Genomic DNA, 12,500 nt, shown 5'->3' on the forward strand with positions numbered 1-12,500 from the left:
AGTTATAGCCTGCAGTAGTCTAATAGAGGCCCAGTTATAGCCTGCAGTAGTCTAATAGAGGCCCAGTTATAGCCTGCAGTAGTCTAATAGAGGCCCAGTTATAGCCTGCAGTAGTCTAATAGAGGCCCAGTTATAGCCTGCAGTAGTCTAATAGAGGCCCAGTTATAGCCTGCAGTAGTCTAATAGAGGCCCAGTTATAGCCTGCAGTAGTCTAATAGAGGCCCAGTTATAGCCTGCAGTAGTCTAATAGAGGCCCAGTTATAGCCTGCAGTAGTCTAATAGAGGCCCAGTTATAGCCTGCAGTAGTCTAATAGAGGCCCAGTTATAGCCTGCAGTAGTCTAATAGAGGCCCAGTTATAGCCTGCAGTAGTCTAATAGAGGCCCAGTTATAGCCTGCAGTAGTCTAATAGAGGCCCAGTTATAGCCTGCAGTAGTCTAATAGAGGCCCAGTTATAGCCTGCAGTAGTCTAATAGAGGCCCAGTTATAGCCTGCAGTAGTCTAATAGAGGCCCAGTTATAGCCTGCAGTAGTCTAATAGAGGCCCAGTTATAGCCTGCAGTAGTCTAATAGAGGCCCAGTTATAGCCTGCAGTAGTCTAATAGAGGCCCAGTTATAGCCTGCAGTAGTCTAATAGAGGCCCAGTTATAGCCTGCAGTAGTCTAATAGAGGCCCAGTTATAGCCTGCAGTAGTCTAATAGAGGCCCAGTTATAGCCTGCAGTAGTCTAATAGAGGCCCAGTTATAGCCTGCAGTAGTCTAATAGAGGCCCAGTTATAGCCTGCAGTAGTCTAATAGAGGCCCAGTTATAGCCTGCAGTAGTCTAATAGAGGCCCAGTTATAGCCTGCAGTAGTCTAATAGAGGCCCAGTTATAGCCTGCAGTAGTCTAATAGAGGCCCAGTTATAGCCTGCAGTAGTCTAATAGAGGCCCAGTTATAGCCTGCAGTAGTCTAATAGAGGCCCAGTTATAGCCTGCAGTAGTCTAATAGAGGCCCAGTTATAGCCCTAGTCTAATAGAGGCCCAGTTATAGCCTGCAGTAGTCTAATAGAGGCCCAGTTATAGCCTGCAGTAGTCTAATAGAGGCCCAGTTATAGCCTGCAGTAGTCTAATAGAGGCCCAGTTATAGCCTGCAGTAGTCTAATAGAGGCCCAGTTATAGCCTGCAGTAGTCTAATAGAGGCCCAGTTATAGCCTGCAGTAGTCTAATAGAGGCCCAGTTATAGCCTGCAGTAGTCTAATAGAGGCCCAGTTATAGCCTGCAGTAGTCTAATGGAGGCCCAGTTATAGCCTGCAGTAGTCTAATAGAGGCCCAGTTATAGCCTGCAGTAGTCTAATAGAGGCCCAGTTATAGCCTGCAGTAGTCTAGCCTGCATAGAGGCCCAGTTATAGCCTGCAGTAGTCTAATAGAGGCCCAGTTATAGCCTGCAGTAGTCTAATAGAGGCCCAGTTATAGCCTGCAGTAGTCTAATAGAGGCCCAGTTATAGCCTGCAGTAGTCTAATAGAGGCCCAGTTATAGCCTGCAGTAGTCTACGATAGTCAATTATCAAGACAGTCCTGGTTGGAATGAGACACTGTATTTTTCACTGCTATGCTTTGTGAAAATGGAAATGTACTGTGTCTGATATTATAGTGAGGGATAGGTGTGTGTGCCTGCGTGCTTTGTGTGTTCCTATTGTATGTACTAATGTTAAAGTGTGTATAACTGTAAATAGTGGGAGGCCATTTATAGCCCCCCGAGAGAAACACACACACAGAGGGAGGGAGGGAGGGAGGGAGGGAGGGAGGGAGGGAGGGAGGGAGGGAGGGAGGGAGGGAGGGAGGGAGGGAGGGAGGGAGGGAGGGAGGGAGGGAGGGAGGGAGGGAGGGGGAGGGAGGGAGGGAGGGATGAGGGTCTGCTATAAAAATGTATGGAAAGTGGTGTTGGGGGAAAATCTGTGCACACAAACAACAAGTGTACGGCAACAAAAGAACAACACACATTTCTTCCCACAGGGCCGTGGGGTGAGACAGGGATGCAGCTTAAGCCCGCTTCTCTTCAACATATATATCAACGAACTGGTGAGGGCACTAGAACAGTCTGCAGCGCCCGGCCTCACACTACTAGAATCTGAAGACAAATGTCTTCTGTTTGCTGATGATCTGGTGTTTCTGTCCCCCAACCAAGGAGGGCCTACAGCAGCACCTAGATTTTCTGCACAGATTCTATCAGACCTGGGCCCTGACAGACCTGGGCCCTGACAGTAAATCTCAGTAAGACCAAAATAATGGTGTTCCAAAAAAGGTCCAGTCACCAGGACCACAAATACAAATTCCATCTAGACACTGTTGCCCTAGACCACACAAAAAACTATACATACCTTGGCCTAAACATCAGCGCCACAGGTAACTTCCACAAAGCTGTGAACGATCTGAGAGACAAGGCAAGAAGGGCCTTCTATGCCATCAAAAGGAACATAAAATTCAGCATAACAATTAGGATCTGGCTAAAAATACTTGAATCAGTCATAGAGCCCATTGCCCTTTATGGTTGTGAGGTCTGGGGTCCCTCACCAACCAAGACTTCATCAAATGGGGACAAACACCAAATTGAGACAAAATCTGCACGCAGAATTCTGCAAAAATATCCTCCGTGTACAACGTAGAACACCAAATAATGCATGCAGAGCAGAATTAGGCCGATACCCACTAATTATCAAAATCCAGAAAAGAGCCGTTAAATTCTACAACCACCTAAAAGCGATTCCCAAACCTTCCATAACAAAGCCATCACCTACAGAATTCAAAAACAAATCCAATTTTGAAAAACTCCCATATCTACTGGGTGAAATACCACAGTGTGACATCACAGCAGCAAGATTTGTGACCTGTTGCCACAAGAAAAGGGCAACCAGTGAAGAACAGACACCATTGTAAATACAACCTATATTTATGTTTATTTATTTTCCCTTTTGTACTTTAACTATTTGTACATCGTTACAACACTGTATATAGACATAATATATATAATATGACATTTGAAATGTCTTTATTCTTTTGGAACTTTTGTGAGTGTAATGTTTACTGTACATTTTTATTGTTTATTTCGTTTGTTTATTATCTATTTCACTTGCTTTGGTAATGTTAACACATGTTTCCCATAGCAATAAAGCCCCTTAAATTGAATTGAATTGAGAGAGAGTACCTAATGTATTTTTCCATGTAGGTGTGACAGTATTCTGAGGCGTGTGGTCCTCCATGTCCATCGAACACAGCCAAGTACAGGATGCTGTCACTGAGTCGAACCACCTGTAACCTGTCTTCATTCTCCCTCCGATGACCCAGCAGAGACGCAGTGCCCACATGGGACAAACTCACCTGAAGGGAGTGGAGAGACAGGGTTAGAGAGGAAAGAGAGAGAGAAATAGAGAGAGAGACAGAGCGGCAGAGAGGGAGAGGAGAGTGTGGGGAGAGAGAGGGACATAGAGAGAGAGACAGAGCGACAGAGAGGGAGAGGAGAGTGTGGGGGAGAGAGAGGGACATAGAGAGAGAGACAGAGCGACAGAGAGGGAGAGGAGAGTGTGGGGGAGAGAGAGGGACATAGAGAGAGAGACAGAGCGACAGAGAGGGAGAGGAGAGTGTGGGGGAGAGAGAGGGACATAGAGAGAGAGACAGAGCGACAGAGAGGGAGAGGAGAGTGGGGGAGAGAGAGGGACATAGAGAGAGAGACAGAGCGACAGAGAGGGAGAGGAGAGTGTGGGGGAGAGAGAGGGACATAGAGAGAGAGAGACAGAGCGACAGAGAGGGAGAGGAGAGTGTGGGGGAGAGAGAGGGACATAGAGAGAGAGACAGAGCGACAGAGAGGGAGAGGAGAGTGTGGGGGGAGAGAGAGGGACATAGAGAGAGAGACAGAGCGACAGAGAGGGAGAGGAGAGTGTGGGGGAGAGAGAGGGACATAGAGAGAGAGACAGAGCGACAGAGAGGGAGAGGAGAGTGTGGGGGAGAGAGAGGGACATAGAGAGAGAGACAGAGCGACAGAGAGGGAGAGGAGAGTGTGGGGGAGAGAGAGGGACATAGAGAGAGAGACAGAGCGACAGAGAGGGAGAGGAGAGTGTGGGGGAGAGAGAGGGACATAGAGAGAGAGACAGAGCGACAGAGAGGGAGAGGAGAGTGTGGGGGAGAGAGAGGGACATAGAGAGAGAGACAGAGCGACAGAGAGGGAGAGGAGAGTGTGGGGGAGAGAGAGGGACATAGAGAGAGAGACAGAGCGACAGAGAGGGAGAGGAGAGTGTGGGGGAGAGAGAGGGACATAGAGAGAGAGAGACAGAGCGACAGAGAGGGAGAGGAGAGTGTGGGGGAGAGAGAGGGACATAGAGAGAGAGACAGAGCGACAGAGAGGGAGAGGAGAGTGTGGGGGGAGAGAGAGGGACATAGAGAGAGAGACAGAGCGACAGAGAGGGAGAGGAGAGTGTGGGGGAGAGAGAGGGACATAGAGAGAGAGACAGAGCGACAGAGAGGGAGAGGAGAGTGTGGGGGGAGAGAGGGACATAGAGAGAGAGACAGAGCGACAGAGAGGGAGAGGAGAGTGTGGGGGAGAGAGAGGGACATAGAGAGAGAGACAGAGCGACAGAGAGGGAGAGGAGAGTGTGGGGGAGAGAGAGGGACATAGAGAGAGAGACAGAGCGACAGAGAGGGAGAGGAGAGTGTGGGGGAGAGAGAGGGACATAGAGAGAGAGACAGAGCGACAGAGAGGGAGAGGAGAGTGTGGGGGAGAGAGAGGGACATAGAGAGAGAGACAGAGCGACAGAGAGGGAGAGGAGAGTGTGGGGGAGAGAGAGGGACATAGAGAGAGAGACAGAGCGACAGAGAGGGAGAGGAGAGTGTGGGGGAGAGAGAGGGACATAGAGAGAGAGACAGAGCGACAGAGAGGGAGAGGAGAGTGTGGGGGAGAGAGAGGGACATAGAGAGAGAGACAGAGCGACAGAGAGGGAGAGGAGAGTGTGGGGGAGAGAGAGGGACATAGAGAGAGAGACAGAGCGACAGAGAGGGAGAGGAGAGTGTGGGGGAGAGAGAGGGACATAGAGAGAGAGACAGAGCGACAGAGAGGGAGAGGAGAGTGTGGGGGAGAGAGAGGGACATAGAGAGAGAGAGACAGAGCGACAGAGAGGGAGAGGAGAGTGTGGGGGAGAGAGAGGGACATAGAGAGAGAGACAGAGCGACAGAGAGGGAGAGGAGAGTGTGGGGGAGAGAGAGGGACATAGAGAGAGAGACAGAGCGACAGAGAGGGAGAGGAGAGTGTGGGGGAGAGAGAGGGACATAGAGAGAGAGACAGAGCGACAGAGAGGGAGAGGAGAGTGTGGGGGAGAGAGAGGGACATAGAGAGAGAGACAGAGCGACAGAGAGGGAGAGGAGAGTGTGGGGGAGAGAGAGGGACATAGAGAGAGAGACAGAGCGACAGAGAGGGAGAGGAGAGTGTGTGGGGGAGAGAGAGGGACATAGAGAGAGAGACAGAGCGACAGAGAGGGAGAGGAGAGTGTGGGGGAGAGAGAGGGACATAGAGAGAGAGACAGAACGACAGAGAGGGAGAGGAGAGTGTGGGGGAGAGAGAGGGACATAGAGAGAGAGACAGAGCGACAGAGAGGGAGAGGAGAGTGTGGGGGAGAGAGAGGGACATAGAGAGAAGAGACAGAGCGACAGAGAGGGAGAGGAGAGTGTGGGGGAGAGAGAGGGACATAGAGAGAGAGACAGAGCGACAGAGAGGGAGAGGAGAGTGTGGGGGAGAGAGAGGGACATAGAGAGAGAGACAGAGCGACAGAGAGGGAGAGGAGAGTGTGGGGGAGAGAGAGGGACATAGAGAGAGAGACAGAGCGACAGAGAGGGAGAGGAGAGTGTGGGGGAGAGAGAGGGACATAGAGAGAGAGACAGAGCGACAGAGAGGGAGAGGAGAGTGTGGGGAGAGAGAGGGACATAGAGAGAGAGACAGAGCGACAGAGAGGGAGAGGAGAGTGTGGGGGAGAGAGAGGGACATAGAGAGAGAGACAGAGCGACAGAGAGGGAGAGGAGAGTGTGGGGGAGAGAGAGGGACATAGAGAGAGAGACAGAGCGACAGAGAGGGAGAGGAGAGTGTGGGGGAGAGAGAGGGACATAGAGAGAGAGACAGAGCGACAGAGAGGGAGAGGAGAGTGTGGGGGGAGAGAGAGGGACATAGAGAGAGAGACAGAGCGACAGAGAGGGAGAGGAGAGTGTGGGGGAGAGAGAGGGACATAGAGAGAGAGCAGAGCGACAGAGAGGGAGAGGAGAGTGTGGGGGAGAGAGAGGGACATAGAGAGAGAGACAGAGCGACAGAGAGGGAGAGGAGAGTGTGGGGGAGAGAGAGGGACATAGAGAGAGAGACAGAGCGACAGAGAGGGAGAGGAGAGTGTGGGGGGAGAGAGAGGGACATAGAGAGAGAGACAGAGCGACAGAGAGGGAGAGGAGAGTGTGGGGGAGAGAGAGGGACATAGAGAGAGAGACAGAGCGACAGAGAGGGAGAGGAGAGTGTGGGGGAGAGAGAGGGACATAGAGAGACAGAGCGACAGAGAGGGAGAGGAGAGTGTGGGGGAGAGAGAGGGACATAGAGAGAGAGACAGAGCGACAGAGAGGGAGAGGAGAGTGTGGGGGAGAGAGAGGGACATATGACATTTTAAAGGTCCTTATTCTTTGGGAACTTTTGTGAGTTTACTGTTTATTTGTATTGTTTTTTTCACTTTTGTTTATCATCTATTTAAAAAAATCAAATCAAGTTTATTTGTCACATACACATGGTTAGCAGATGTTATTGGTCAAGATGTTAATGGTCACATGGTTAACAGATGTTAATGGTCACATGGTTAGCAGATGTTAATGGTCACATGGTTAACAGATGTTAATGGTCACATGGTTAACAGATGTTAATGGTCACATGGTTAACAGATGTTAATGGTCACATGGTTAGCAGATGTTATTGGTCACATGGTTAACAGATGTTATTGGTCACATGGTTAGCAGATGTTAATGGTCACATGGTTAGCAGATGTTAATGGTCACATGGTTAGCAGATGTTAATGGTCACATGGTTAACAGATGTTAATGGTCACATGGTTAGCAGATGTTATTGGTCACATGGTTAACATATGTTATTGGTCACATGGTTAACAGATGTTAATGGTCACATGGTTAACAGATGTTAATGGTCACATGGTTAACAGATGTTAATGGTCACATGGTTAGCAGATGTTATTGGTCACATGGTTAACAGATGTTATTGGTCACATGGTTAACAGATGTTAATGGTCACATGGTTAACAGATGTTAATGGTCACATGGTTAACAGATGTTAATGGTCACATGGTTAGCAGATGTTAATGGTCACATGGTTAGCAGATGTTAATGGTCACATGGTTAACAGATGTTATGGTCACATGGTTAACAGATGTTATTGGTCACATGGTTAGCAGATGTTAATGGTCACATGGTTAGCAGATGTTAATGGTCACATGGTTAGCAGATGTTATTGGTCACATGGTTAGCAGATGTTAATGGTCACATGGTTAACAGATGTTATTGGTCACATGGTTAGCAGATGTTAATGGTCACATGGTTAGCAGATGTTAATGGTCACATGGTTAGCAGATGTTAATGGTCACATGGTTAGCAGATGTTAATGGCCACATGGTTAGCAGATGTTAATGGTCACATGGTTAGCAGATGTTATTGGTCACATACACATGGTTAGCAGATGTTATTGGTCACATGGTTAGCAGATGTTATTGGTCACATGGTTCATTGGTCACATGGTTAGCAGATGTTAATGGTCACATGGTTAGCAGATGTTAATGGTCACATGGTTAGCAGATGTTAATGGTCACATGGTTAGCAGATGTTAATGGTCACATGGTTAGCAGATGTTAATGCGAGTGTAGCGAAATGCTTGTGCTTCTAGTTCCGACAATGCAGTAATAACCAACAAGTAATCTAACTAACAATTCCAAAACTACTGTCTTATACACAGTGTAAGGGGATAAAGAATATGTACATAAAGATATATGAATGAGTGATGGTACAGAGCAGCATAGGCAAGATGCAGTAGATGGTATAGAGTATATCATTTACGTATGAGATTAGTAATGTAGGGTATGTAAACATTATATAAAATGGCATTGTTTAAAGTGGCTAATGATAAGTTGATCAATTTTCCATTTATTAAAGTGGCTAGAGTTGAGTCAGTATGTTGGCAGCAGCCACTCAATGTTAGTGGTGGCTGTTTAACAGTCTGATGGCCTTGAGATAGAAGCTGTTTTTCAGTCTCTCCCAGCTTTGAACAGGCAGTGAACAGGCAGTGGCTGGGGTGGTTGTTGTCCTTGATGATCGTTATGGCCTTCCTGTGACATCGGGTGGTGTAGGTGTCCTGGAGGGCAGGTAGTTTGCACCCGGTGATCAGAGGCAGTTGTCTATCGTTGTCTCTGATTGAGAACCTTAGCTTACTTAGGAGCCCTTTTCCCACCTGTGTTTTGTGTCTGCACCTTACAGAACTCTTTTGGTTTCGTTCGTTTTCTTTGTTGCTATCAGTTATTATTTGTTGTTGGTCAGTTCTATTAATAAATCATGAACCACGATGCGCTTTGGTCCACTTCTTTATGCAACGATGACCGTAACACTACCACTGTAGTGTCGTCTGCAAACTTGATGATTGAGTTGGAGGCGTGCAGTCATGGGTGAACAGGGAGTACAGGAGAGGGCTGAGAACGCACCCTTGTGGGGCCCCAGTGTTGATGATCAGCGGGATGGAGATGTTGTTACCCTCACCACCTGGGGGCGGCCCGTCAGGAAGTCCAATACCCAGTTGCACAGGGCGGGGTTGAGACCCAGGGTCTCGAGCTTGATGACGAGCTTGGAGGGTACTATGGTGTTAAATGCTGAGCTGTAGTCGATGAACAGCATTCTCACATATGTATTCCTCTTGTCCAGATCGGTTAGGGCAGTGTGCAGTGTGATTGCGATTGTGTCTTCTGTGGACCTATTTGGGCGGTAAGCAAATTGGAGTGGGTCTAGGGTGTCAGGTAGGGTGGAGGTGATATGGTCCTTGACTAGTCTCTCAAAGCACTTCATGATGACAGAAGTGAGTGCAATGGGGTGGTAGTCATTTAGTTCAGTTACCTTAGCTTTCTTGGGAACAGGAACAATGGTGGCCCTCTTGAAGCATGTGGGAACAGCAGACTGGGATAAGGATTGATTGAATATGTCCATAAACACACCAGCCAGCTGGTCTGCGCATGCTCTGAGGACGCGGCTAGGGATGCCGTCTGGGCCTGCAGCCTTGCGAGGGTTAACACGTTTAAATGTTTTACTCACGTTGGCTACAGTGAAGGAGAGCCTGCAGGTTTTGGTAGCGGGCCGTGTCGGTGGCACTGTATTGTCCTCAAAGCGAGCAAAGAAGTTGTTTAGTTTGTCTGGGAGCAAGACATCCTGGTCAACGACAGGGCTGGTTTTTCTTTTGTAGTTCGTGATTGACTGTAGTCCCTGCCACACACCTCTCGTGTCTCGTGTCTGAGTTGAATTGCGACTCCACTTTGTCTCTATACTGACGCTTAGCTTGTTTGATTGCCTTGCGGAGGGAATAGCTACACTGATTGTATTCAGTCATGTTTCCGGTCACCTTGCAATGGCCAAGTCAATCACCTGACCTGAATCCAATTGAGCTGAAGACAGCTACAGTAAAGGTCTGGCAGAGCATCACCAGGGATGAAACCCAGCCTGTGATGTCTATGGGTTCCAGACTTCAGGCAGTCATTGACCCGAAAAGGTTTTGCAACCAAGTATTCAAATTTACAATTTAATTTATGATTATGTTAGTTTGTCCAATTACTTTTGAGCCCTTAAAATAGGAGGGGGGGGGGGCACATATAAAAAGTGCTGTAATTCCTTCCTTCTTCCCGATTTGGATGTAAATGACATCAAATTAAAGCTGGAAGTCTGTACTTTCAAATCCATTGTGGTGGCAAAGCCAGAATGATAAGAACCTGGTCAAAATATTAAATATTTATGGACCCGACTGTATATAACACATACCTGTGGGATGGGTTTCCTAGGAGACAGCAGAATGGGCTCCTCTATCCTATTGTCCCAGGTCCCAAAGGAGTCCCAGGTGGTCGGTCGACCGCTAGCGTCAGAGACAAACCGAGCAGTACACTTCCACCGGACCTGGACCGCACTGGGGGAGGCTGGGGGGGACAAGGGGGAGGCTGGGGGGGACAAGGGGGACCGTGCAGTCAGAAAGGCAGTGTGGCGTCCGAACGGAGACCGACCGCAGCGTACCAGGTTGATGAACATAGTCGAAGACATGATCGCGGTTGGACTGTTTGAGATCTGGAGGTTCGATGGAGGGTCTCTCCCTGGAGAATACAAGATGAAGATCACAGTCAGAGAGAGATGGGGGGTAGAGGGAGAGAGAGGGGAGAGTAGAGGGAGAGAGGGGGAGCGAGGGGAGGGTAGAGGGAGAGAGAGGGAGCGAGGGGAGAGAGAGGGAGAGAGGAGGGAGTGAGGGGAGGGTAGAGGGAGAGAGAGAGCGAAGGGAGGGTAGAGGGAGAGAGAGGGAAGGGGAGAGGGAGAGAGGGGAGGGGGGAGAGGGGGAGAGAGGGAGAGAGAGGGAGGGAGCAAGGGGAGGGTAGAGGGAGAGAGAGGGGAGGGTAGAGGGAGAGAGGGGGAGCGAGGGGAGAGTAGAGGGAGGGAGCGAGGGGAGGGTAGAGGGAGAGAGAGGGAAGGGAGAGAGGGAGCGAAGGGAGGTAGAGGGAGAGAGAGGGAGGGAGGGTAGAGGGAGAGAGAGGGAGCGAGGGGAGGGAGGGAGAGAGAGGGAGAGGGAGGGTAGAGGGGAGAGAGGGGAGGGTAGAGGGGAGATGGGGGAGAGGGAGCGAGGGGAGGGGAGGGAGAGGGAGAGAGAGGGAGCGAGGGGAGGGTAGAGGGAGAGAGAGGGAGCGAGGGGAGGGTAGAGGGAGAGAGAGGGAGTAGAGGCGAGGCGAGGGTAGAGGGAGAGAGAGGGAGTGAGGGGAGGGTAGAGGGAGAGAGCAAGTGAGCGAGAGAGAGATGTGCATGGCAGTGAAACATGGGGCCCACTTTTACAGTCCAAATATACATCATAACTACGGTATGTGGACACCCATTCAAAATAGTGGATTTGTCTATTTCAGCCACACCCGTTGCTGACAGGTGTATAAAATCCAGCATACAGCCATGCAATCTCCATAGACAAACATTGGCAGTAGAATGCCCCCCCCCTCAACTGTAAGAGCTGTTATTGTGAAGTCCAGTGGACACAGATCACCAACACTGGACAATTTGAGGAGTGGAGAAATCCCTTTAGTGTTATTTGCTAGCTTGCTGGCTAGCTACAGAGGTTAGATGGCTAGTTAGCTACTGCCGTCAGTTGTGTAATTATCATATATTGCCTATTCCACCGTTTGTAGAATGCATACCGGCATTTGAATATAGCGCAGGAAAGGGGATTCCGGACACACTGTGGACACGGTAGACACATTTAAATGTAGGTTCAGACGCATGACAAGTTCATGATTTCCATGATCAGAAGTCGATGAACAGAATACTGTGACGACCCTGGGTTTATGCGCGCGGATATCGACTCTGCCGTTTGAGCATGCTTTTGCGGCACAGCGGAGAGAGAGCTGGATTTAGGGCTTTAGAAGGTCGAGGGTTCGAGACCTGCTTCCCTGCCTATTTCATGACACTGGTGTCAGAAGTGGGATCGGACCTTGCATCCACGACAGTGCGTGTGCTTGTCCGGTGAGTGTGTTCCTAGCGCGACGACGCGCTCTTTGAAAGACTAACGTAACGACTCTGGGTTTATTAACGCGGTTATCGACTCTGCCGCTTGAGCGGCACAGCGCGCTGGGCTTCGGGCTAGAAAGTCGTGGGTTCGAGACCTGCTCCATGCCTTCATTACAATACTAAAACTCCCTGAACTGTAAAGTCTAGACACAGCCAGAGGCTGTAACAAATAAACTAGCCTATGTGTGAAAATGTAAAACAAGTGTCATGTACGGCACAAATAGCACGAGAGATGCCATGATAACAATAACAAGGGATGCGTGGGTTATTCTATTTTCATTTTTTTCGAGACCACTCGAGAATACTCTGGCATCTAATGTTATTTGTTGTGTTTTATATATGCAGGGTTGTATTTAGTTGTATGTGGTCAACTACTCAAAGAAAAACACAACTATCATCAGAAACTGTAGAATAGAAGACTAGATAGTTAATTCTACCTCATAATAAATCATCGGAATAGTACTGTCAGAAACGGGGGAAAAAAACAGACATTTCAACTCACTTTTGCAGTTCTTACGGTAGCTGAATGGGCCTCCCGACGGTGCAGGTGAAAATTTGTTCCCAACTCTGAATTGGTCTTGAGGGGCTTTGCTCAATGCATTTTAAACGGTGCCCTGACGCACCAATCATCATTCAAAGAACACAAATACACGCGGCCAATGGGGTACAG

At 49.1% G+C, this 12,500-nt stretch overlaps 1 protein-coding gene across 1 annotated transcript in view; it reads right to left on the reverse strand.

The window, feature by feature from the left end:
- Positions 1 to 12,436, reverse strand: part of LOC121847384 (protein phosphatase 1K, mitochondrial-like) — a 29,755-nt gene extending 17,319 nt beyond the window's left edge. The window contains exons 1-3 of the mRNA XM_042328043.1: positions 12,333 to 12,436; positions 10,061 to 10,383; positions 3,180 to 3,352 (exon numbers count right to left, since the gene is read on the reverse strand). Of these exons, the coding sequence (XP_042183977.1) occupies positions 3,180 to 3,352; positions 10,061 to 10,333 (446 nt within the window). The 5' untranslated portion in view covers positions 10,334 to 10,383; positions 12,333 to 12,436. The remainder of the gene's footprint in view (positions 1 to 3,179; positions 3,353 to 10,060; positions 10,384 to 12,332) is intronic.
- Between the last annotated feature and the right edge of the window lie 64 nt (positions 12,437 to 12,500).

The sequence above is a fragment of the Oncorhynchus tshawytscha genome, linkage group LG10 (genome assembly GCF_018296145.1).
Source record: "Oncorhynchus tshawytscha isolate Ot180627B linkage group LG10, Otsh_v2.0, whole genome shotgun sequence".
Classification (NCBI taxonomy): domain Eukaryota; kingdom Metazoa; phylum Chordata; class Actinopteri; order Salmoniformes; family Salmonidae; genus Oncorhynchus; species Oncorhynchus tshawytscha.